The sequence below is a fragment of the Triturus cristatus genome, chromosome 12 (assembly GCF_964204655.1).
Source record: "Triturus cristatus chromosome 12, aTriCri1.1, whole genome shotgun sequence".
Lineage (NCBI taxonomy): Eukaryota > Metazoa > Chordata > Amphibia > Caudata > Salamandridae > Triturus > Triturus cristatus.
In genome coordinates, this window is record NC_140595.1 from 427743532 (window position 1) to 427771287 (window position 27756).

The window sequence follows — 27756 nt, forward strand, 5'->3', positions numbered from 1 at the left end:
TTTTTTCAGTGAATTTGTACGGTTTTTTAAATGCTAAGTTACTTTACGCCATTCGTGGCGTGCACGCCCACTTAACGCAGTTCGTTCCGTGCACGCATGGTGCGCTTCGCGCACCGTGCGCGCACGGTGAGCACGCGGTGCGCTTCGCGCACCGCGCGCCCACTTTACGCAGTTAGTGCCGTACACGCAAGGTGGGCACGCAGTGCGCTACGCGCACCGCGTGCCCACGTTACGCACCGTGCGCACATGGAGGACATATTATGCGCTTCCTTGTGATAGGTAATCTGTTAAATTTAATTTGTAAGTGATGACAATAATATGCCATGCACAGAGTTTTTTTTTTTTATTAAAATTTTTAGCGTAAGCGCACCGTACGCGTACGGTAAGCGTAAACGGCGAAATTTTCAAAAAATAAAAATTTCCGTTTTTGGCCTTTGAGGACTCAACTAACATGGCTATGTGCATGGGCGCTGTCTAAACAGCCCCTTTATATGTTTTTTGCCTTTATTTACAGCCCCCCCCTCAGAGTGCGAGAGAGAAAATGGCGGCCGCCGCTTCCTGGTTTCGACCGATTCGAATGTTTACTTAGATGTAACAGCCAATCAGAATCGCGCTCGCGCACGCCACCGTACGCGTACGGTAAGCTTACGGTAAGCGTACCGTAAGCTGGCTCAGATATATATATTGATTTAAAGGCTATTTTCTCAGAATCTACTGAACAGATTTACACCAAACCTACAAAAGGCACTTCCTTGACCTGAGGACTACCTCTCTGCCAAATTTCTAGTGATTCTGTTCAGCCGTTCGGGCTGTAGCCCTGTCTAAAGGTCCTATGGAAAAATGCATGGGAAAAACGCGTTTTGGGACCCCCCTTTTATCTCAGCCCCCGCTTGACGAATCCCCCCGAGACTTTCAGGGTAGGGGCGGAGCGTAGCGCCCCACCTATTTTGAGAAATTCGCGAGGATTCGTCGACCGGCGCCAAAGTTATTCAAAATAGAATGTTGCGGATTTCCTATGGAAAAGGGGTCCTAACTATAACTACCTACTGGCGACCGCCAGTAGGTAATATATATATATATATATATATATATATAATATATCTTTTTTCTGCATTTATATAGCGCAAACTCGACCCGAGGGTATTGGAGCGCTTTACATGAGCGCCAGCTACTTTACTCAAGGATACATTGATTTTTTGGAAGGCACGGGGAGATTAAGTGATTTGCCCAGAATCACAGGATGTTGAGGTGAGCAAGACTCGAACCTGCCTCCCCAGTTCCAAAGTCGGCAGCTGTGATCGTTGGGCCAAATCCTCTATTACAATATATGAAATCGACGCTGCCTCTTTCTTGCCATAGTCTGTTACCTTGTGAATTGTTGCTCTACACTCCTATGACAATGTGTGATGCTCCCTGGGTATTTATTGTTCAGCAATACTCCCTGTCACTTCTCAGTACCACCATAGTACAATTTTTCACTAAAGCAACAACAGACATAAATCAATGTAAAGCAGGCGGGTAAAAGTGTATATTTTGGGGGGACAATAAAATTCTCAAATCTAGCTTTGTTGCCTTACAGAATAAGCATCCTCCTAATAGGGGAAGGAAACGTCGTTTTTCAGTACAAATGGACACCTGTGCTATAGGTCTCTCACCCCTACATATATGCCAACATTTTGTTACAAGAAAGAGGGAGATTGTGAGAAAAATAAATCGGGGTAATTTATTTTCTCATTGACTAACATTGAAAAAGAGGAAAACTTAGGCGGGAGACAGCTAAAATAAAGCCTTTTTTTTTGCTTATAGAAATCATGAGTCTTCCCCAGAATCTGTCTCTAGGTATGCGTGCCCATAGGTCTGCCATTGCTTCATGTGGAAACAAGCATTTGCAATGCAATAGGTCTCGCAGTTACGAGAGTTACAGCTATTGGCATTGTAAATAACAATGCCTTGTATTTGTTTGTAAAACAAAAATAAAAGGCATTATTATTTGCAATGTCAATAGCTCAAACAAGCGTAAATGCGAGACCTATTGCATTGCAAATGCTTGTTTTAAAAAGCTGTGGACCTCAGGGAGCCGTGGTTCACCTATGAGAGTGACTGAGCACTGGTTTTCATGCCCATTGATGTTCTTTAAAAAAAAAAAAAAAAAAGACCAAATAGATTCTTACCCTGCACCTTGGGATATATTGGGGAAACTAGCTGAGAATTTCAGACTCTTTTTTTCAGCGAACACAAATCAGCCATAAGAAACAACAGAACAGGAGCCCCCCCGTGGAACAATGGTCTACTAAAGAAAATGTGGGAAAGTGATTTGACTTGGATCATCCTGGAAAAAAATTAAATGTCCCAGGGGCATAGATGTTGATGCACAATGAAGAGGGAAGTGTAGTGGATTTCTTCCCTGGGAACATTTGATCATGGTCTAAATTAAATGTTACCATAGGAAAACACAATCATCTGATATCTTCTTCATGTCTCTAGGTTGAGGCCCTCCTGTAGTTTGCTTCCTATGTTAATCATATCTCTCTTTTTAGTTAAGGATGAGATCAACTGTACATTCACGTAATTTGACCTGTTTGACCCATCTGATTTCGGTATAATTGGATACCTTCCCATCTATTCCCATTGGGTTTTTAGATATCACCGCATAATAAGATCTGGGGTCTCCTTTATAGGTAGAATTTATGCCATTGTCTGGATGAGCCCCCAGATTTGTTTTCTTCCTTGATGGAGGTTCCAATCCTACCCCCTTTTTTTCCATCCTAGTTGACCAAATTATGTGGGTACCCTTTATTTTGCTTTTGGAACTGGTATCCAACAGGGCTTTTCATCTAATTATGCATGAGTATTTTGCACAATTCTACCTTGATGTGGCATGATGACCATGCCCCTTCTACCTTGAGATTATCGTCTTTACTTCCCATTTATCCTATGATCTCCTTGATGTCAGGCTAGCTCCCTAGATCTTACGATATGGCGCCTCTATGCTTGGTCCTCTTTTTAATTTCTTTCCTTTCTTACTTATAAATATCCATGTTGGATATACTCTCAGTATTGCACCCATGGAAGCCCATAGGCCTGGTATCATCGCATGCCTTCTTCCTTGCCCCTGATTGTAGTCCGGCTGACACGGGTGCAACCTTTTTGAAATGCGAGGGATTCTTCAGATATATATGGCACCGTGTATACGTGGCTTCTCCGCATTGCCGCTCGTTAAACTGAGGGGGGAAGTTTCGCCTGCCCTACCAGGTAATTCACATCCAGGACTAGTTTTTAGAATATATGATCTGTGAGGGACTGCTTTTATAGTGTGTCCCACAATATAGGCTAGGTTTTGATTTATAGAACTATTTTTGACAGCCTTTTAGTTAAACCATCCAGAAATCATGCTACGCTCTTTTTTCCTCTCACGCTTTCTCTCTCCCCCTCTGTAATCATAGTAGTTTTGGATATAGGTTGTGACAAATTTTTTGTAAATTAAGAATGTTAGGATGTATTTATCTTTACCTCCATTTGGTGCTCTCACATTGCCTACATATATTTCTTGGGAACCTGTTTGGGACCCCAATATGCCATGACCAGGATGCAGAGTCTATTTCCGACATACATATGCTTCTTGGAATTCTGAGGTTGGTATGCCGTCCTGTAAGTCATCTGCGTATCTTTTATAAGATGGAAATTCTCCTAGTAAATACTATTTTAGGCACTACTTGAAAAGGAACTTTGTGTCCTTAAATGCATACTTTCCCGCTAATAGCATCTAGATAACACGTCTGGATCTTTCTTATTACATACTTAATTTTCTTTGGTATGCTCAATCACTGACTGTGTTGATACAGTTCCTTCAATATGTGTCTCCTGACAGGACTGCTTCCTCATATTACCCAGGAGAAAGACTTACAAAGACTGTTTCAGCCTGAAGGGATATAGACACTCTTAACTCTCTCTGTTGTATTCGAGTCTCTTTACCTCCTACCTTATTTGAAAAAGTACTCCTGGTAAGCACTCTGTATGCAGAAAGTTTTAGCCTCAAATGCCCTATATTAATATGGATGTATTCACTCCATTTCAGAGTACTTAATTATTTTTTATTTTTACATCCTATCCAGAAAGGTTTTACCCCCCTTTTTTGGACATCTTGATCTGATTCCGCATGATACTTCAGCCGGGTACCGTGCGCTTCTTGCCTCTGACACTCCTATGTAGGAGAGCTGAACAACCTATTGATACTCCATCACAGTAGGTTTTTGATACATGATAACTTCTTATGAAACTTCACTGTGGGAACTGGGGCACTGTCTTAATGTGCACATATGTGTACTAAGCACACTGTGTTTTTTTTATGTTTGAAGATATTGGTATTGCATCTGGGCTAGTTTATGTAAGCTGGACTTTATTTCTTTATTTTATTTGCTGTCGTCGCCTCACCATTTTATCTCCTCTTTAAGCAAATACACTACAGGATTCTCCTTTTTTTTTTTTTTTTTTTTTTTTTAATGTCCCTAATTGTCACTGGGTGTTTCTTGTGGTATGATCTCTGTACTTCCATCATTGTCGGAACACTCTTTGATTAAGATATAATTGTATATTATTATGTATTTATCCTTTGTTATATTTTCATGTCTCAGACCTTACCCAAATTGGAAATGGGCTCCCTGAATGTGTCTCCTCCTTTCGCTTGGGTGGCTCATGCCACCACCCAAATATTACGTTCAGGGCCCTGATGAAGGTGGCATAACAAATACTAAGTTTCTCCTCACCGAAACGCGTGTTGACGTAACCTCCGTTACAGAATTGTTAGAAATAAAAGTATTAATGACATTGATACATGTATTGGATATGTATTTAATGATATTAATGTAGACATACACTGTTTTCCTTGTGAGATATGTCAGTGGATGTCTAGGCCAACATACAATTGACTAAGGAGTTCATAGTAATGCCAATATAGAATTTTGAGGTGTGGTTTTAATGTATGGATTAGATGTTTCTTTTTTTAGTATGATTGTGTGATTGTTTTGATGTATGAGTATGGTTTCTAGTTTGGCATAATTTGTTAGGGCACCTGAGATAAACAAGAACTAAGGTGCTTTATAATAACAAGCATTGGCATAGCCAATAGGTCTCGCTTTTGGGACCTTATAAGTGTTTAGCCATGCAACAGTTGCATAACTAAATACTTATAAGGTCCCAAAAGCGAGACCTATTGGCTATGCCAATGCTTGTTTCTGTTTATTACTGCTCTGTAGTAATGGCGGCACCCGCGCTTTAGCTTAAACATCTTACGCTAAAGTCGGGTGCCGAGATTGCTTCAAAAGTAAATAATTGTCTATTTCTTTACTTTTGAAGCAATCTCAGCATTCGACTTTAGACTAAGATGTTTAAGCTAAAGCACGGGTGCCACCATTACTACATAGAAGTAATAAACAGAAGAAAAAAAAGCATTGGCTCACGGAGAACAAGTGAAAGTGATCGCCGGCGCACATGCACTGTAGCTCTAGGCTGGCCATGGTAGCACTTTTTTGAGCCCTCCAAAAAGTCTCACCAGACCAGTGCATGTGCTGGGTCAGGCGAGACCTAATAATTAGTTTGTCCTAAGTAATAAAATATGTTTTGAACAGGTGTGTTTCATGATATTAATTATTTATTGAGTTCTACCTTTTAAAAATAAATGGAAAATCTTGATTTCCTTTATGTATTTTGATTGCCAATTTTCTCCTGGTGTTGTCTTCTCCTACTGTTAGCTTACCTGTGTTTAGATTTGTTTCAGGAACGTTGCTACAGGGACAGAGTATCTCTCTTTTGCTTTGTGATACCCCTGTTGTCGCAAACACAGGTCTCTTCTTTGTTCTCTTTGATGCAGGTGGTTCAGAACTGAGGTTCTGGTGTCAGGGGTAGCCCTTAAATCCTAGATTATGGGCCGTTAGGGGTTTGATTTCAAGTGGCCAATGAGCTGCTTGCCCAGGTGGCTAATCCACCCCTGAGGGGACCACATCCGGGGGTGTAGGTCACCTTTTCTACCCAGCGCTCCCTATTTCTACCACTTTTAAAAATGGCAGAAGTCTTCCTTGGCTGTAGAGACCAAGCAGCCCACCCTAGAGGTGTGGTTATCCTTCTGGGGGTGTACACCTCCTGCATACCAAATTTCCAGCTTGACTGGGTGCAAATGTGCCTCGGGCAGGGAGAGGGCTGTGTCCTCCTCTGAGAGTCAGTCGTGATGCATATTGGAGGCGGTGTAGTCTTTCATTCTCACTGAATTGAGTTGCCCCTTCACTAGCCTTCCTGGGAGGGAGGAGGTGTGAATTTCTTCCTGCCCAGGCTTTGTTCCTGGGAGTGATCACACTGCCTGCCAGGTGGTCAGATTCCTGTCATGGTGGCAGCAACCATGGGCTGCCAGTCAGAGCACAGACAAGCGGGGGAAACCAGGTGGGCAACCTCCAAGGTAGCTACTGGAGTGCATGCCACATCGCCCTGGAGACTAGATTCGTGTCGGGGTGAGAAGGTAGGTTGTTTGATACGAAACATGACATATTTAGGCGGTACCATAACGGAGCTGCCAACCTCAAGTTTGCCTGAGTGTCATCCCATGTTATCCTATGAACCACCTATCACTTGTAGTGTACTTTAATGGTAAAGGCCACTATAGGGACATATAAGCTTGGACTTACATGCCCATATCTTTAATATAACGCACCCATCTCCTGTGCTCAGGAGGCCTTCCTTAGGGGTGACGGACATATATTAAAAGCAGTGCATTAACTTTGCCTCGCATGGTCAGGGAAAAGTCAAAATGGAGCAGTTCACACTGTTCCAGGCCTTCTGTCAGTAGTTTACTTGGGTCACTCTTGGTGTTACAAACAGTGTTGCAAGCCCTAGGGACCGCTTTACTACCCATGCCTTGGGTACCACTGTTAACATATACTAGGGACTCATAAGAGGGGGTAAAGTCCTGGTCAATTGGGGATGACAATTTGCAAGTAACAGTTTTAGGCAGGGAACACTGGCACTAAGGCCTGGGCAGCAGGCTCCACGACACTTTCAGAGTTCTAACCATCAGTGTTCGAGCAAAAAAGTGGCATAGTGACCATACAAAAAGGCCACTTTCCTACAGCGGAGTATATCCAATCCTTAATGAACAGAAGGAGGGTGGGAAAAGACTGCCTCACATCCTAGCACTCAATTTGCCCCAATGTGTCATGGTAAATGCAGTGCATGACAACACTTTCTTCAGTAGTAATCTTTAATTTTTCACCCTTGTTGGTGCAGCCTGTACTGTGCGCGTGCTTCTAGATTCATTCTTTCATCAGTAAAGAGCAACAAGTTGTTTTGGGGGTGCTGGAAATGCTGCCCAAATTCTTGACCGGTCTCTGTACCACTCATTTGGGCAAAGGTGCACCAACACATGCTAGTCAGCTCAATAGCTCAAGGGAGACTTTTCAAGCAGGAGGAGGGTGGGAGCACACTGCCTCACATCCCAGTGCTCAGTTTTCCCAATGCATCTTGGTGAATGCAGTGCATGATAACACATATTTTAGAAGTAGTCTTTAACTATTTACACTTGTTGGTGCAGCCTGTGCTGTGTAACTCTTGACACGTGTTTCCAGATTAATTGCTTCACCAGTAGAGAGTAACAAGTCATTTTGGGAGTGCTGGAAATGCTGCCCAAAGTCTTTCCCACCCGCCTTCCAATTCTTTTTGAATATTAGGAGTCAGCCTCTATCATGGTCCCCCGTCATAGGTGGATTTGTAGCATTTGGCAAGTGCAACTTGAGGGCAGCCCCCTCACCAAAGAGTAGACTGGAGTCAGGCCTTAAGTGTGGCTGGGGCAATTCTGTTGTATGTTTATCATTGTAGGAAGTGTAATCATTTTTAGTAACACCACCTTCCAAAGTATGGACAGTGATAGGGACACATGTCTCTGTGTCATAACATGTATTTTCCAGGAGAGATAAGTTAATACTACACGCTACATCTTTTGTGTGTGTAAGGTATACTTGATATTTATTACTACTTGTGGTAGTCCTCAGGCCCATGGACTCTGCACAACAGCAACAATCACGCTGAGGACATGGAGGAAGCAGTCTAGTCTGTTGGTTTTAAGATCCGAGAGAGTGCCAAACTCGATCAGCACCTCCATCGCTGATGGGCCAGAAGTCACCGGGTTTCTTAGGAACTGAAGGAGGTTGTTTGGATAGACAGACTATCCTCCAGGTCCTCAGTCCACATAATCATGTCACTTGCTCGTTCTGCAGGAGGGCTCGAGCCAGGGTTTCTACAGCGATAGCGAATAATAGAGGTAACGGTAAGCTGCCTTGTTTTTGCCCTTTTTCAAGTTGAAAGGCTTGGGACATCTCTCTTCCTGTCTGAACCCGAGTTGTAAGCCCAGTGTAGAGAAAAAGGGTATGGGTCAGAAAGTGTGGCCAACCATTGTAGTAGAGGAAGAGGTAGTCCCAGGACACGTTGTTGAAAGTTTTTCTCAAAGTCTATATAGCGCATTGTCAATGTTTTTCGAGTATGCATCCCATGTCTAAGGCTTGTTGTCTGGTGCCTGGATTGACATAAAGCCACTCTTGTCAGGAGGTATTAAATTGTTGATTTGCCACAGTTGGGTCACTAATATTTTGGCCAGGATTCAGAGTTAATAAAGGAGATAGGCCAATATGTTTTGCATGAATCTGAGGGTCTTTGTGGTTTAAGTATAGTGACTATATGTGATGCACTCATCTCTATAGGAAGAGCATTCTGTGTCTTTGCAACCTCAAACACATTACGAAGTGGTTGAGCTAGTGGTGTACTGAGGGATTAAAGAAATTCCATAGGGAAGTCGTATAGTACTGGCATCTTGCGGGGGGCAATTGCTGTGGTGCTTCAGATATTTCACGAATGGTCAGCAGACCATCTAGTTGGTTCTTGTCTTCCACTGAGAGTGTTGGCATCAGGTTCTGTGTCAGTCGTGATGCATGCGTCAGGTATAAAGTAGTGCAATAATGAACAAAGGTATTGGCAATGCCTAGTGGAAGTGTGGGAGGGACCCCGCCATCCCATTGTATCCACAGAAAGTCTGGTCTTGCTCATTCCTGCCACCTGCAAAAACACCAATCCATCCCACGAGTTTAAAGAAACATCCAACACCTTCCTAACTCCCACAAACCTCGAGCTCCTCCAAAGCCACACCTTGTTGTTGCTCATTCCTGCCACCTGCAAAAACACCAATCCACCCCACGAGTTTAAAGAAACATCCAACACCTTCCTAGCTCCCACAAACCTCGAGCTCCTCCAAAGCCACACCTTGTTGTTGCTCATTCCTGCCACCTGCAAAAATACCAATCCATCCCACGAGTTTAAAGAAACATCCAACACCTTCCTAGCTCCCACAAACCTCGAGCTCCTCCAAAGCCACACCTTGTTGTTGCTCATTCCTGCCACCTGCAAAAATACCAATCCATCCCACGAGTTTAAAGAAACATCCAACACCTTCCTAACTCCCACAAACCTCGAGCTCCTCCAAAGCCACACCTTGTTGTTGCTCATTCCTGCCACCTGCAAAAATACCAATCCATCCCACGAGTTTAAAGAAACATCCAACACCTTCCTAGCTCCCACAAACCTCGAGCTCCTCCAAAGCCGCACCTTGTTGTTGCTCATTCCTGCCACCTGCAAAAACACCAATCCATCCCACGAGTTTAAAGAAACATCCAACACCTTCCTAGCTCCCACAAACCTCGAGCTCCTCCAAAGCCACACCTTGTTGTTGCTCATTCCTGCCACCTGCAAAAACACCAATCCATCCCACGAGTTTAAAGAAACATCCAACACCTTCCTAGCTCCCACAAACCTCGAGCTCCTCCAAAGCCACACCTTGTTGTTGCTCATTCCTGCCACCTGCAAAAACACCAATCCATCCCACGAGTTTAAAGAAACATCCAACACCTTCCTAGGTCCCACAAACCTCGAGCTCCTCCAAAGCCACACCTTGTTGTTGCTCATTCCTGCCACCTGCAAAAACACCAATCCATCCCACGAGTTTAAAGAAACATCCAACACCTTCCTAGCTCCCACAAACCTCGAGCTCCTCCAAAGCCACACCTTGTTGCTCATTCCTGCCACCTGCAAAAACAGCAATCCATCCCACGAGTCTAAGAGAAACATCCAACACTTTCCTGCCTTCTAAACCGCCGCCCTCCGGGTAGTAGCGCTCGCTAAGCAGTGATTTTTAACTCCAGTGGATACCTAGCACTATCTTAAGCATACATAACATAAAAAAAATCCTACAAGGATTCTTTGCGGCGCTGAGGAGCACCTTCAAGGTGCTTTTGGAACAGACGTCTGTCAGTAGTAGTGGGAAACTTTACCTTCAAGTTCATAGGTTGTTCATTTCAGAATGTATAATATATAATTGCATGCTTTAAGGAAATAAACCTCTTGCTCCCTTTGTGTAGATCACGTTGTACACGTTTTTCTTCTTTGCACGTTTGTTGTGAAGGAGGAAAAGTTTAGCTGTTATTGTCAGCATTTTCCTGGTATTTTCTTTTGCTGAATTTAATCTTTTGTAGTCACATAAACCGTCTCTGGCATTTTGCCTCGCAGTCTTCAAGTGTATTCTGGTGTGTAACTTGTATTCCCAATGTTTGCAGTTCAGTGACTAGCAACCCTCTCTGCTAGATCTATATGCTTCATATTTTTCTACCTCTTAGAGCCAGGGCAAGAATGTCACAGGCTGTAATGCCAGCAAGGAATTTGGACCCCGTTATATCTGGTCAGGTTGTAAAAGTCTTCTAGAATTGGAGTGCAGGGGTCCCTTGCTCCCCTGCATCCGGGTGCCACTGCACCTCCTTCACTAATAGATTCTCCCCTGTCTACGCTCTCTCTTTGTCTTATTTTAGTCTGCATTTCTTCTTTTCTTTTCTATCTGTTCTTAATTCTCTGCATCATCCATCCCATAATTTCCACCTACTCTGTCTGAACCCCTCTCTATTTCTTCCTAAACCCTCTCTCTCGGATCCCCGCCTTCTGCATCCTTCCTTCTTGGCCTCTCTTCATCCCAACTTTCACATACACTCTGCTTCCATACATCTTTCCCCTGTTTGCACGACCGAACGTCTGCTTCACTCTTGGCTCCTTACTTCGCTCACAGCCTGTCTCCCCCCTCCCTGTACACTCTAATACTGACCTCATTGTTCACAGCCTTTTCTACGTTCTTTCAACTACACATTTTCTTGCGCAGTTCCTTTTCGCCCCTTCTCTCTTCGGCACCTCTTCCACGTGCCTCTGTGTGCATCATTGTACCAACACTGTCTTTGTGATTGCTGCTTGCAAGACCCGTATGGCACTGTGTTGGGTGGCAGTCTGAGATTTGTAGTTTACAAGCATAGTTCTAGGCTATGATTTAAGATTAATTTATTATATGTATTGTGCACACTGAAGATTCATTTATGTGTATGTAATGTGCACACTAAAGATTAAATTTAATGTGCACACTGATTCAAATGTTCTAGCTTGCTTTTAACCAATCTGCCACATCCCTCGGGGTAACGACTGAAGACTATTGAAGCAGGGCCTTGCCTTCACTGAACCAGCAGTTCACAAAAAAATCTAAATAATTGGCATGGATCTCCATGTGGATGTCGACTCTGCATTGTCAATCAGTGACATTTTTCCGCCATTATTTACGTATCTCCAGATTCTTTTAGTTGCGGAGTGTGAAGTATGCTTTGGAGAGGGTTTCTGATTTTGTTTCCGAGGAACACTAGGGTTGCGCCTCAGGAGGCTTCGCTAACCATGCAGAAAACTTTAGCTGTGATATGTGCACATTGAGGTGGCCATGGGAGGTTTCATACCAGACTCCATGAATTACCCAACTTTTAGCTGTCTGCCGCCTGCAAGACTTTGCATATTCTTCACCCCTATTAATTTGCTTTTTGCCTAGGTCAGCATAGATGGAGTTGAAGTTTTCTAACCTCTAGCGTGAAGTCACTCAACACACTGACTTTCTTTGTATTGAAGGACAGGGGGAATATTGGACAGCCTATTCTAGAAGCACCTCTGTGATCCATGGCCATGTCTGCATCAAGACTGACGTCTAGTTTCTTTGATTCGATGCTAGGGTTGATGTTTATAATCAACTGTAAGAGAGAAAGGACAAATACTTACCCGTTACATTGATTCCTCAAGATAAATATGGTTCCCAAATTCATTAGCTCTGAAAACTTCTGGGAGACCACGAGCATAGCATGTCTGATTCCCACTGATGAAACATAATTTTCTAAAGCTTGTCAATCTGGAAAGCCTCCATCTGGACGCTGAGAGCTATAGCTTCCATGCCTAGAAGAGGAAACCATCGACTTTCACTTTGCTGATATCTTTCTTAGGCACCTGTTCACCTCTTTTAAATACTTTACAATATTATCAGACTAGCTGATCAAGTTTGTATTTCACCAAAGCATAAACAGTAAATTAGACCTTTTTTCAGCATGAAGGATTTAAACTAATTGACGAGGGGGTGGGAACTGAATTTGCACTTGGAGGTGCGCAAGCCACCGAAAGCTCAAGCCAGATGCCTGGCTCTGGCTCAGCTTTAAGTCCTCTGGGACCCTCGAGCCCAAAACGAGTCGAGCTTTCATGTGGCTTCTGCCCATCATACACGCTGTAACCTCCTAATTTAAGACCATTCAGAGACCCCTGATGCCAAGCATGCAATGGAATGAGTTACTATTTTTCGATTCAATTCTTTATTGTATAATGATTTTTATGGTGTGCTTTTTTTTATATGTTTTATAAAATACAGAAAGGGGTATTATTGTGTGCCTGTTTTTTAAATGGACTTTTATGGATACTTTTGTACCTGAATAAGGAAAGAATTGAATGAGATACTTATCTAGTAGCTGAATTGTTCAATGTACACCAAAAAACTTTCGACCAGTCTTGGCTTCCCTCTTCACCAATTTTTTTGATCCTAGTCAAGTATTTTGTTTCACCAGGCATCCTATATTTTGATATCGCATATGAGAGCGCTATGCACTGTACAAAAACCTCTTGTTTTGATTTAATAGACTATAATGTTGCTCTGTGTAGAACAGCAGTGTAGCCACACATAGGGTTCACATGACAACTGACTTGTCTTTTATTTCACCAGAAACAATGTGTCGAGGCAGGAATGTTTCTAATTCAATGTTTAAAAACTATCATTTTGAATGCCTCTCAATTCTAATCGGATTTAGTAAGGTGAAACGCTACTGCTTGTTAAAGAGATAGACAGTTTTTATTTTTTTTTATTTTGAAGAGCCTCCCATATTTACGTGTTTGTTGCGTGATTTACCTGCCATATGTTTACATGGATCGGCTCGTGCACGGACTTAGAAATAACCATACCCTTGTCTAGGATCTGGCTGGTCTCTCTGGTAATTTGTCGCCTCTTTTCAGACTATGTTTTCAGTTCGCTTCCAACTGAAAGCTACACTTCATTTCTCGAAAGAAGTTGATAACAGATCTTCCTTCTGTGTTTGCACACCTGACAATGACGCCATGTTCCTTTCTCCTCAGGAATTTGCATTAAGTGCGGGAAAGGCGTGTACGGAGCCAGCCAGGCCTGCCAGGCGATGGGGAGCCTCTTCCACACCAACTGCTTCACCTGCTGCTCGTGCGGTGAGTCACCCCGCCGCCGTAAAGTGCTTTCCAATGTTTAGATACATTAACGAGTCGTCACACTAATGGGGAAAACACGGCCTGTAAATCTGCCAGCAGCGGCCCTAATGAGGGCTCGCAGAACCTCGCCGCCTCTGGGCAAAGGAGACAGCTTGTCAAAGAACCCGGACGTGCAGCAGCTACGCACATCCTAGTGTCCGCGAGAGGGGGCGGGGCGGGGAGGAGCGCGCTTGGTTTTGAGGTTTGAAGGCAGTCTTCATTAAACAAAACGTTGTGATATGTCGAACAAATGCCTCCTGTTCTGCTGCTTACAGTACCCTTCTCCAAGTAAAAGGCTTTTTAGGCGGAGATGGCAAGTGCCTCTCGAGGCCTGATCCCGCTTCGAGGCGCTGTGACTTGTGTAAGTGCAGAAACACAATTATGGTATTGCAGTAAAGAAGCAGACACAGGCGCACAAGAGCCTCATAAGAACATACCTGTCCTATTAGCAGTGACAGACATCTTAAGGATTTTGGGGGCCCTGGGCCAAACGTATTTGGGGGGCCCCTATCAGGAACAGCTTTGAATTTATGATCCAATATCTTTCATGCCCTCTTTGGCCAGGTCATTGGCAGTGCACAGGCAAACTCGTCCAAATTTTACATGTGTTTTACATCTAATATTCAGGGATAGAGATGTGTGTTTAAAAGATTTTAACACAGCAGCAGCTCACTAATATTACTACAAGTAATCTCTGTGGCACCCTCCCGTTTGATTGCCCACATATGAGAATCTAAAAGAAACTTCTTTATGGATGTTGCATGAAACACAAACACACTTTCTCTGCAAAATATCTGTAATAGACTGACACCGCACCCACACTAAAAATAAATGAAAGGACAACAGCATTTAAACCAATCTATTTAAGAAATATTAAAGGTCATCAGGACAAGACTCTCTGCAGAACAGATCTGGCTGTACCGCGGGGCCCCCTGAAAGGCTGGGGCCCTGGGCCAGAGCCCTCTTTGCCCATGCCTTAAAACGCCTCTGCTTAGGCTCAGAATGCGAAATGCGAATGCACGGCGCAGTTCTTAACTGCACTGCAGAACGTCTGCCCTTTAAACTGCGCTGTATGCCTCTTGAATGTCTAATTCGAGGGGTTGTTGGTGGCAGGCGGTGGAGGGTAGTGCAATTGTTTGACTGTGATCTCACGGGACTTAGATTATACATCCCATTGACCGACCAGTATTGCTGCTTGATTACCCCTACCCAACTAACCCATTTGTAGGGGACTTTGCCTAGTGCAGTACCATGGGTTTTGCTTTGTTCACCTTCAATTTTACCTTTGTTCAGATGTGTGTGTTTCTGGGGCTTCTGATCAGGCCATTAGCATTGTACTTTTTATCTCTGTTGATCATTTTTGTGGTTGTTTTTGGAGGATATGTTTTGTTGGGAGTGTGATGAAGTAATGCTTGATTCAGGGCCGAGAGTGTCTTCTGTTGTGTGAGCTGTTCGAAAAGCCTTCTCTTTGTACTGCACATGATCAACTAAGACCATTTTGTTCTGTGGTAAGTAGTAGTAAGTAATCCTTATTTTGTATGGCTAATTAAAACAGTTACAAAATGCATTGTAGCTAAAAGCACCTATTACCAGGGCAGTACGTGGAGAAAATGCATTAAGTTGTAAAATTTCTTCAGTGAGTGAGGACGGCTACTTAGTAGAGACCTTGTGGGAAACGAAGCATGTGGGCTGGATATCGATGAGAGAGATTTGCTGCACTTCATCTCTTGTGCCCGATGCAGATACAGCCATCATGCTCTTGGAGCAAACTAGCTCAGAAGTGCATAGCTCCGTGCGACAAGTAGCCTTACTCATGAGCATTAATGGGTCCAACTTCTGCTTTGAATCCCATCATATTTCTCCATAAGTGACGTATGACGCACAGGCAATAGAGGAGAGCAGCAAGCACTTCTTGTAAGAACTACGAGGAGTTAGTCCGAGGCTTGAATAATCCCGAATAATTTTGAAAAATACTTTGATCGCGCCTGATGCCGCTTTTCTCAATGTAAATTGACGAAGGCCACAGTGAGAAGCCTGAATAGTTAGAAAATTAAGGGTGAGTGCTATCTTATACCTGCAAAGCGGTATATGCAGGTGACTTCTGAATTGAATAGGTGGCTGCACTAAATGGCTCTGTGAACCCTTGGTCATAAACTCATAATGCTTCAAAGGTAGAACACCCCTGTGAGTGATGACATAACCTGTACCCTATACAGAACAGAGTACGCTTTGTCTATTCTTGTTTAACGTTGTTCCAAGAGGTGTCGACAGCATCATTTGGGACATTTGAGTACTATTTAGTAGTATAAAATCAATGGCCATCCTGAAAATAGACGTGGCGAAGAAGTGGACACAGGCTGCTTGGAACAGCCTGGGGCAGGATCAGTTTCTTACATTTGTGAGAGCAGTCAGGAGCTTTCTGTTGATTGATTGAGTGTGTTGTGTTGGTTGGCAGAGTGATCTAAGTGGACCACTTTGAAACCTACTGGGACTCCATGGCAAAGTTTGCAGTCCAGCGTAAATGGTTGGCAGTAGTGAAGCCATATCACGTAAGGCACATTGGCAGTAGTGCATTTTGTAGGGGTTGATCTACCGCTTATCTGGTATTGTTGAAACACTAACTTTGATCAATTGGAAAATCGAGTTTTCAGTGACTGCGTTGGCATTTTGTTGTAAGTGCGGTGTTGACCAGTCTGCAGAGAGAGTACATAACAAGGTTTCCAGTTCAAGAAATGAATGAACTGTTTGAGTTATTCAGCACAGTGTAATTCTTTCAGTATATGCTGCTTCTATGGTGATGTGTTCAGCATACTCTAATAGAGGATGCTGTTTAGAGCATGGTTGATTGAGGCTGTATTACTCTAGGTTGTAGGTGAATGCATGAAACTGAACTGCTTGCTCGGAGTCTGATGATTGGCTCGGTTTTATTTGTCTGGCCTCCTTCGCTTTCTTCACAGATGTCTGGTAAGTTTTAGCTGAAATGTTTTGATTATCAACACTTGTGAAGCATCCCTTCTGGCATTAATGTTGAGAATATTTTAAAGGCACGTATTGTGGCTCATTCTAAACTCATTAGCATATGATGATGGCTGCCATGTGTTTCTGAGTATCGCAAAACAAATATTTAAGTTTAGACGTCCAACTGTACGCCGCTTTCAGCAGCGGTCTATGAGATGCCTCATGTTAATTTCTTTGCAATTGCAGTCTCTGTTGATGGTGTTCGTAGCTTTCCACTGAAGGAATGATCGAAATAATGATGCCTCCCATTAATGTGTTTTAAAAGGGGAAAGTATATCATTTACCCTTTTTACTGAGAAAATACTGATGCAGTGGTATTAGCATTGTGTTCCAAGACTATGTGAGCGCTAGAAAGTCAAAGACCGGCTTCGACTGAAGGGCAAAACTGATAGTTCTTGATTTCATCACAGTGGTGTGGGGACATACTCCGGAATTTAATCATTCATTACATGCTACTAATCCTTTGGGTGTCATTTTTGTTGACTCCTGAGGCACTTATTGCTTTACAGCAATGCACATTTTCCAAACGCTGGTTAAGCCTTTCCTTATTACTAGCAGCATTTCATGACTGGCCTATTCCTTGGTTTTTCACAATTTATTTTCTCCACAGTTCAACTGATTCAGACTCCTGCTGTGGGAACAGAAGCTGAAAAAATGTGGAAGTGGGGGGCTTTTGCTTATTCTGGTCTCGTTTGGTTCCCTGAAGATTATTTAAATCAATTCAGGCTTTAGAGAAAGCCTCAGTGAAAAATCCAGTGTTTTAAATGCATTGTTTTAAATGCCAAATCTCGGTTGAGGAGCAATACATCAAAATGATGGAAGGAATGCTTGAATTAATCTTAGCCATTGGTAATTGCTCGGGATCCATTCCTATCCATCCTTATTCGCCCACACTACCACTCTCGGCAAAGACTACCCATATGAAGATCTGTCATGGGCCTGTACCAGTAGGAACAGTCCAACTCCAACTGCTATGCCAGTCCCTCTCCAGAGAGGATCCCTAGCAACCCAAGACTGGTTGTGGCATTGTCTGTGGGGCATAACAGGAGTCTTGTGGCACAGTGAGTAGTGCGATGCTGCAAATGTGAGAAAACCAGAGGCTGATACTAATTCAAGCATCCCACCCAACTTCTTTGTTTTTCCCCTCATTGCGAGGCCCTGAGTGCAAGAATTATCCCCAGTCGTGGGTACCCTGCTTACTGTGCTCTAAGACTTGAGCACAGGGTGTAGCTGCTGGAGTTGTTGGGTGTGGGAGGGGCATTGTTTTGGGGGCGGCGGTGAGCGAAGGTATTTTTATTGTAGTCTCCCTCATCATCTGTCGCAACTACCCCCTCCCCTGCTCGTCTTCGTCTGTCGCCAACCCCCCCACACTCTTACCTGCACTGGGCAGTAAACTCGGGGATCGCTCTAGCTACGCCACTGCTCAAGCAGTACCTCACTGACGAGATCTAAGTAGGCAGGAACCAGGCTGGGGTTGCCTGAGTTCCCATCCAGGAGGAGCCTGGCCTTGCAGATCCCACTGGAATGTTGAACAACAAAAGCAAAGCATTTTCCAACAGCGATTTACCAAAGCGCATAAAACTTGATCTCCTGTAATCCAGTCAACAATGTTGTGTACATCCAGAAAAATATGCAAAATGGAATCTAACTATGCAGGGTACAAAGATAAATGTCTCTTAACAGCAGAACAGTTCATCTTGCATATTCACGGGAAAAAGCTTTCCAAATCGCAAAATGTTTCTTTCCTTGAATTACCATGTCTTAATCCTGAAAATATGAGCAAGGCAAACCCCAGGTACAACTACTCATGGAAACTGCTTTCTAATCGGGCCTGGTTAGTCAGGCGTAAATCTCTTCTAAGAAAAGTATGGCCAGAGTACTCAAATAAAAGCTTGGTGAATATGGCACAGTATCTCCAGTGACTGGGCTGAGGTTGTGTAGCAGAAGCGAAATAGAAAAACGTGTTACCAATTTCAAGTATAGTATACAGCGCAACACGGCCTACTAAAAATCTATTTATTTACAACTTTAGGTAGTCATCATGTGATTGCCATTGTATGACTGAATCATTGCCAAACATCAGGGCTGAGTTACTAGTCTTCTATCCTTGCTGGCCAAGCCACTTTACCACAGGTGCTTAGGAAGGAATATATTAAATGCTAGTTACCAATATGACGGTAATACGGACATCACAGCATTTAGTGCTTGCCTATGAGTTCGGTTCCAAAAGCCTAAAGTTATGCACGCTCAATCTACTGTTTCATTTACATTCAACAGGGGAAAACTCTTAAGTTCTTGCTAGTTTGAGATGTTGTGACTCACACAGGTAATTAAGGTTACTTGGATATTTTTTGCCAACCTTAGTTTTCATATTGCATTTTTCATACATGGTTGTCAGTACAGACATGGCCATAGAGAAAAATATGATAGGCTAATTATGTTTGCAGAACACATCCCGTTTGCTTAATTGACCAAGATGTGAACAGGTACGTAAATAGAAGTAATGAATATTTGGCAATATAGAAAACCATATAAATATTGATTGATCCAACATTCATTTATACCTCATAAGATTGATGAGGATTTATCAACACAGCCCTGCCCAACAGCCCCACCTAATTATAGTAGCATTTTTAGGTGCAAGCCTGCCAGACGGAGCAAATGTTTGTTTGTGAAACTTATTGGAGACATGTCGATAGCTGACCTGGAACGCAACTCTGCCCATTACTTTCAATTGGCTTACTGTTGTGTCACTCATGGTCTCTGGATTTTTATTAGATGATTTCATTTGTTTTAGCCCGTCCATCTATTCCATGTTCGTCCACTAGAGCATAGCCTGTTTACCATCTCTCATATTGGCTCTTTTTTATCATTCCACACTTGTCTGCTTTCTGTGAACATGTATTTCTTTTTCTAAAAGCACTCCCATGAGAGTGCATGTGTTTTCCACCTTCTCCCAGCATGTTTATTTTTATACCATTATTAAAGTTCTACTTTCAGCACTTTTTTCCTATGAGCGACTCTCCGTACATTAACAATTTTATAAAGATTCGCCCTTCCACTTGCTTTCTTGTGCACTATCCATTTTAAACCATTTTATCTAGGGCCTTTAGTATGAGTCTACATGTACACTTTATTTCTTACCATTAACAAAGTGTATTTTAAAGCGCACATTCACCCAAGACAATCTTGGTGCTGAATAACAGATGTTTGTTACCTAAATCAATGGTATTTATTTTACTGATCTCAAAAGGATGAAAGTCTGAGTGGACCCACCGGGATTTGAACCTGTGACCAATAGGTGAACATAGGTCCCTACAATGGACGAATTAGTCCTCCAAGCCACCAGACCCAGCCAGACCATTGACTCTGTCATAATTTAAAAAACGTAATCCACAATTTACATTTCTTAAGCATCCCATGGGGGTGCATGCGTTTTACCATTCAGCTTGTCTCAGCAGGTTTCTTTTCATAACATTAAAAAAAAATCATTTTCCACAACTTTTTCGTTCAAGCTGCTCTCCAGTGTGCTTTAACTCTCGCTCTTTTGTTCATTCACTTCCAACCCCCAACATTGTTTCCTTTCCTTCCAATGCCCTCTGTTGCTTCACCCCACTCGCGCCTTCGGTGTTGCTTTCTGCTTACCCCCACCACGCACCCCCATGTGGTTCCCTGGCCCTTCATGTTGCTGCCCCCATCTGTGTTCTTTCCCCACACCTGTGTTTTCTCCACACCTGCCTTCTTTCCCCCACCTGCTTGTGCTAACTTTAAAAAAAAAAAAATGTGTTTACTTATACAACTCAGATTGGTAAACAGATAAAAAAAACAACTGAATCAATTTGTGGCAGTGCGTGTGCTTTGTGGGCTCACATACAAATTACGCAGCTGACCGCATGGGATTTTTTTCTGTTTTTTAGCTATGCTGCACAGCATCAGGGATGCTGTGAAGCATGGCTAAAATCGGTGACAAATCCAATAGGTTCTAAAGGTGAGACTTTTTAGCCTTGCCAATGCTTAGTACATAAGTATGTGTGTTGTGCTTCTGCAAATTCAGGAGTAATTCACACCTGCTCAAACAAAAATATTTGCTATTCGGACCCCTCTGACTAAGTCTTTCATTTGTTCTATTAGAAAGATTAAGTTTAGTGCATTCTTCCAATTTTTATTAAGTAAACCGGTTGTGTCAGGCAGCAAGTTCCTTTTTTGGTGCCTGCTGGTGTTACATTGTAGTAGAGAGTAATATAATTTACACCTTCTCGGAGCCATATAGTTTCATTTGAAACCCAGTGAGGTACATTTGTGTCTCACATGGAAGGTATTTTTCTTTTACTAAATATGGCCTTATTATTTTCATGTCTTGGAATGTCGTTATTTTCGTAAACAGACGATCAATTATTTCAGTGGTCACGAGTAATAAGGAATGTCATTAGCAAATTATTTGCTACTAATGAGGGGTCCTGGGGACATATTAGCATGAAAATAAATCGCCAACTTTATTAAACCTAGATTTATGCACTGTACATATTGCATATTACAGTGCAAACTTAGGATTTAGAAAATAGGCATTATCAATGTATGTGGATGCCTTACAGACTTGTCAGTACCTTACAATGTCTACTTCACACATCTTGCAAAAGATTGTTCCTGTATAACTGTCATAAACTTCAACCTATGGACTTGGATTGGTGTAAATACGCTTTGCAGAGCTATAAAAACACATTCTTTGAGCATTAGGCTTATCTAGCACACACATTGCATGCCAGTGCACCAATAATCATGAGCTAGAGGAGGAAGAAAGAAAAATATATTTAATGCTTTTCATAAGTGTGATTTGTGCCACAGAAGGCTGTAGCTAAGGTTACTCCTTGGGCGGGGGAGATCTGCTGGAGGTGTTCTGTTGCTCGGATGGACATGCACTTACGTATATACGCAAACACACACACACTGAGGATCTTTGAGCTTTGTGTGAGGCCCCGCCACGGCCCCTCACACAAAGCTGCCGCTGCAGGAGGATTAAATAAAATGATAATAGCCTTACAATATTATAATTTCATTTTTCCTTACTTTTACTGTGCAGTGGAGCCGTCACTGCATCAAAATCATCAAGTCCGCAGATCCACGTATCGGGAAGAATGGAAAAACACAGAATTCATGTTATCCAAATTAGGCAGGTACAAGTAGTCTAAGGAAGGACTTGAGGAGCTGTCAGAGGTTTTCACAGTAGTTCGTTAACTGCACAATCAAAGATAATTTTGGACTTCATTATGTAGTGAGGCCGATATAAATAAGAGCGGAACAGGTTCACTGGAACTTTAGGGGGAGGGGGGGTGAGTACTCTTCCATGGCTAAAACTAGTGTCAAGACATTCCTTTGTCTATTCTAAACCCATACTCTGTTGAAGCAAAATAAGTGGAAAATGGAGAGATAAAAATGTAGCCTAGCTTTCTGGAACAAACTTCTCTATAGTTGAGAAGTAGGCATTGCACTTTTCTGGAGTTGTCTTCCTTCTTACTCAGTTTTTCTGATATGAAAGATATCACAGAGAAATCTAAATAAACTAAATTGTAGAACATCGATTAATTTAACTTGAATGTGAGCATTGATATCCAACTTGAATGTGAGCATTGATATCCAATGTTCCTCATTTGCAGAATTGTTTAATTCCTGGCGCTGAAGGGTTTCATCTGACTGTAAAAGGCTCAATTACTCCTCGATCCACTTTACTTTGTGTCCTCTTTTAGTATGTGTAGAGGACATTTGGCTCTTTCCCCACAGAGAGTGTCGGGCTCAGAGGCTGTCCATTCATATATCTGTGTTCTTCACTGTATATGTAGGACTCATGGCCAACATCTCCAGAAGTTCTGGGTTGTACAAGCTGTTCAGATTTTACTTCAACAAGGCTTAGTCTTTGGTGAGTTGCCCTTACACAAGGCCTACTCCCGCAGAAGCTGCCACATTCGTACCAGGAGGTTATCGTCAGTGCAGATTTGCTTTTCTAGCCTGAAGGTATGCAGCCGCGGTTGAAGAGCATACCAGGGCAGAGAGATCTTTAAAAAGGCACGGGCCACTGAGATAAATGTTGGAGAACAAGGGAGAAAAAGCATTGGAGAGTAAATTATATGGATAATTTGGTGTTCTTTTGTGTGTAGGAAGGGTTGTAGTTTTTGATGGGAGGCAGTTGAGGATGTGGGCATCCTATGCCCAACAGAAATAACAAAAATAAAGTTTGATGTGAAGACCAATTTCACAGAGCAAAGAAAATCAGATGAAATGTCATTCAAGCGTTTCCCACCTTAAACCTCCGAAGTCCGATTTGATGGCAGGTGTTTTTTCAACCATCCTGCAGCAGCATAGTAGGCCTCAATTTTGGACAAGTCCACAGTCTGGTTCTTTGAAATATTAAATGGGAGAAACAAACTTTTGGTATGACTTTACTAGAATCCACCTCCAGGGATGTACTTACTGTCTTTGGCGTTTTGGTCTGACTGTAAAAAAAACCAAAATATTTTTTAAAAAAATTGGTGGGTTCTAGAAGTGGATCTCCCAGTTGAGGTAAATTACAAAGCTGGTACCGGCGAAACATGTTAGCTCACCTGTGGAAATGTTTACGATTTGATACGGGTTATGCTGTGATCTGATTCACCCTCCCCCCCTCAAATTAACCCTTCATATAAATGTTTTCATGCAAATTTCTTTATTTGAAATGTCATAAGAAATATAAAATATTGCATCTTCCATGATTGTTAAGTAAGAAACTAATCGATGAAAGGACGGATAAAGAAGTAGGCTGCTAGTGAAATTTGCAAGCACCGATTAAAATTATGCCACACCCTGCTCAAATCAAAATATATTATAAGGCCTATCCATGTATGAGGCCCTTTTTATTGGACTAAAGTTGTCACAAAAGGCAGTAAAGCAGAAATATACAGCGTAAATACTCTGTTAGTTTAAAAAAAGAAATCGAGTTTTTGTCATGGAAATTATTCTTAATTTAACGAAACAGTTCTGTTTTAGTGTCTTCACAGCAAGAGTCCTTATATGTTTTGTTGCTTACTGATTACCACCACCTTGGGGGGCTGTTGTTTTTCCTGGAGTTCACTGTCCATTAATTTGTTTGCAACATTCCCTTTAAGATTAGAATCCCTTGCCAGCCCTCAGATATTTGGAGATATTTGTGCAACCACAGAAATAAATCTGCTCTTAAATGAGATTGTTTGCAACTACAGTAATAGTGCTGTTTGGCTAGGTTTGATCATACAGCAGTGTGGGCATTTAGAAAAGGGCCAAGTCTACACCAACTAACTAGTGTAGGCTAGTGCAGAATAATTTCAGTCTAAGTACATGTTGCTTGACGGAATCAGGAATGCTATTAAAGCCCTCACTCTGAAAGAATGTTAAGGTTGAAGCATGTCTAGCTATTTTACCACAACTTTCTGTGAAGGGCTTACCTTAATCACAAACTTTATACTTCCTCCTTTAAAAATGCCACAATACCCTAGTCTCTTTAACTGACCCGGTTTACACCATAATTGAAACAAGCATTGACAAAGCCAATAGATCTTGCCTTGACAATGTGGATGCTGTGCTATTGACAATACATGTTTGCATTAGTGGGAGTGCCAATACAGACACAATGTAAAACGGTGTGCGCATGCATGCACACAGCATCTGTTTGAGAATGGTAAGAAAAACATTCTAAAATAGCTGCAGAGTGGGAGCATACATCACAACTCACGTTCCTATGATGCATCGTGATGCACTGGCGCCCATTTTGGCATTTTTTTTTTTGTGTGTCCAACCTGGCCATCGGCCTTGTTAGAATTGTAAAGCAAGAATAAAGAAGGTGCACAGGGACCCATACATCAGAGGCAAGTGGTAATAGCTCTCGCAAATCAGCTAGAGCTGTCTGCATGCAAGACTTAAAAAGCCGTAACTGGACTGGTTATCCACTAGTAAATATCAGCCTAGTATTCGTATTCCACTGCCTATAAAAAATAACGGAGAACATGGCTATCGATCAGCTGTGTGCATTTTGTTTAAACTCACTGGTGCAGGAGAATGGAGCCAGAGTTTAAGCCTAACCAGGCACGCACCTACCCATATTAGATATGCCGTTTAGGTTTACAGAATTCTAGAGCACAGTCTCTAAGAAACGCTCCAGCTTTTGGACATTTTTTGAAGCCATGAAATACATCTCCTGCTCTACAGAATTAGAGAGGTAGTGGAGTATTTCAGTGTTGCAATAGGATGGGCTTACGTATCTTATTATTTCTTGTTTAAAGCCTTGAAGGCATCAGTGATTTTGCGCAATTCAACAATAATACTACTTCATTTTACTCGGTCAATCAGGTGGCTTATAGAGTGCGACTCACCCGTAAGGGTCTCAAGGTGCTGGGGGAGAGGGGGGGGGGGGGAAGACTCCTAGTCCGTCTAAGGTGCTGTGGTTGTTGTAGGGCCAGGTCTTGAGGTCCTTCCTGATTTGCGGCAGAGACAGTGATTGCCTGAGGTGGAGAGGCATGGTGTTCCAGGTCTTTGCTACGAGGTAGGAGAAGGATTTTTCTCCTGATAAGGTTTTGTGGCTACGTGGGTTGGTAGCCAGGGCCAGTTGTGCTGGGTGGAGGTCTCTGGTGGATGTGGGGAATGTGAGGCGGTGGATAAGGTACGCATGTCCCATGTAGTGTAGGGCTTTGTAGACGTGTATGAGGAGCTTGAAGGTGATTCTTTTGTTGATTGGGAGTCAGTGGGTGTCTCCCAGTTGGCCGGTGATGTGACTGCTGTGGGGGATGTTGAGAATGAGTCTGGCGGAGGCATTCTGAATGTTCTGCAGTTTCTTGAGTTTCTAGGTGATGTCGGTGTAGAGTGCATTGCCGTAGTCGATTCTGCTGCTGATGAGTGCGTGGATAACTGTCTTTCTGGACTCAATGGGGATCCACTTGAAGAGTTTTCAGAGCAGGCGTACCGTGTGGAAGCAGGATGATGAGACGATGTGGATCTGGCAGCTAATGGTGAGCGAGGAGTCTAGGATGATGCTGAAATTCCATGCGTGGGCTGTTGGTGTGTGGGGGAGGAGTTTCAAGTGCTGTGGGCGACCAGGAGTCATCCCAGGAGGGAGGGGGTGGAGTCCATGATGAGGACTTCGGTCTTCTCTGAGTTGAGCTTGAGGCGGCTGTTCTTCATCCAAGTGGTGACAGCCTTCATCCTGTCATGAAAGTTGTTCTTGGCGACTGTGGGTTTATTGGTGAGGGAGAGAATCATTTGGGTGTCCTCGGCGTAGGAGAAACAATATTGAGTCCGTGGTTCCTGATAATGGCTGTGAGAGGGGCCATGTAGATGTTGAAGCAATTGGTTGTTGAATAGGTTCTCAAATTATGACAGCGTTTTGGTACTTAGTTCCTATTCAAAGAGGCAGTAGCAGTGCTTTTCCCCTTCCCCTTCACCATTACTATTTAATACAAACTTGGAGCTCTTGATGACTACACCGCGACAAAACAGAAATCATAATTGACGACATGCACTGCAAATCACCGCATTATGTAGAGGATGCATTGCTATTCATTTCAAGACCCAGTCCTTTGTCCAAACATTCAAAAACTAATTATGATGCTATCGCTTTCCTGAGGACCTGCCTGACAGTTCGAGCTAGACTGTTCCCATTGGGTTCAGGGTCAAGACTGATTTGCATATGGCTGGGTTCAAACTGGAATGGCATAGGGAGCAAAAACAATGATGTATTTAGGTCCAGATCTCTGTACTGGGACAAATGTATGACATTGTTCTGCATTCTGTCCATCAATTGTTCTTTTTGCATTTGTCACCTCAAGTGGGACAGGTATGCCCAGACATGGGACCGATCTCTATGCCATTGGAGTCAAGCTATCCTGGCTTATGATGGGTGAAACCCCGAAACCGGTCCTAGGATGCTTGTTTCCAGTCCAGGGATGACCTTACCTGGCAGTTTGGGCTGGACAGTTCCCATTGGGTGCAGAGTCAAGACTGATTTGCATATGGCTGGGCTCAAACTGGAATGGCATAGGGAGCAAAAACAATGATGTATTGAGGCCCAGATCTCTGTACTGGGGCAAATGTATGACATTGTTCTGCATCCTGTCCATCAATTGTTCTTTTTACATTGCTTTCCGGTTAGCAGATAAATTGGGGCAAATCACAGTTCATATACAGTTGCTAAGTAAACTTCCATAGATTTTGATCAATGGAATTTTTCCTGGCAATTGAACCAGCTCAACTTTTTAGGCATCTTTACTTCTAGGTCTGGGTCTAATACTGTACAAATAAATTTAGTCCCACCGTTAAAATCTTCATAGCTAGACACAAAAACATGGGCTTTACTCTCTCTTGGTCTGCGGGCTAAAATAAATACAATCAAAATGATAGTTTTGCCAAAGCTTGGCATAAGTTTAGCAGCATCACATTTCTAGGATTTCAACGACAACAAAAAAGAAAATGTAGCTTGGAAGTTTAGATCAAATCAGTAGCAGGTTGAATCGTGAAGAAGTATACACTTTCTTGGGTTGAAATGTAAGGAATAGCTATATTAGTACATCCTCTTTCAATAAGTTTGTTCACACAGTGTGGCAATATATCGTTGTTGTTCCTAGAAACAGTAAAACTGACCAGGAAGGCCATTCATATGCTACAAAAAGAAAATCCCTGAAAATATTTCTTCTGAATGTGGCTTCTGTAAACCCACTGAAAGCAGCAAGAACACTAAACTGGAAACCTTGCTTCAAGACCGGCATAATTTGGGTTTACCAAGTATTGCATCAAATAGGAGCTTGCAGTCTCTGGTAGAGAAGCAGGGAAGTACCAGTGTCTGATCTATGTTTAAAACCAATTCAATGCTCCTATTACCTCCAGTCTGTATGCCCTGACAACTTGGATAACATCAATGATTGTCGAGGATATTTCAGGAGCACGACTTATAAAGAATGGGTCTCTTATCAGAAACAGTCAAACTTTTTTCTGACACCAAACAATATACATGCCACAAAGAAAGGAGTAGAGATTGTACTGGAATCTGCAGTACTAAGTCAGGCA

The 27756-nt window shown here is 42.7% G+C and overlaps 1 protein-coding gene across 1 annotated transcript in view; it reads left to right on the forward strand.

The window, feature by feature from the left end:
* Positions 1-27756, forward strand: part of WTIP (WT1 interacting protein) — a 424743-nt gene that overhangs the window by 96478 nt on the left and 300509 nt on the right. Inside the window, exon 2 of the mRNA XM_085639776.1 lies at positions 13543-13644. Within this exon, the coding sequence (XP_085495902.1) occupies positions 13543-13644 (102 nt within the window). The remainder of the gene's footprint in view (positions 1-13542; positions 13645-27756) is intronic.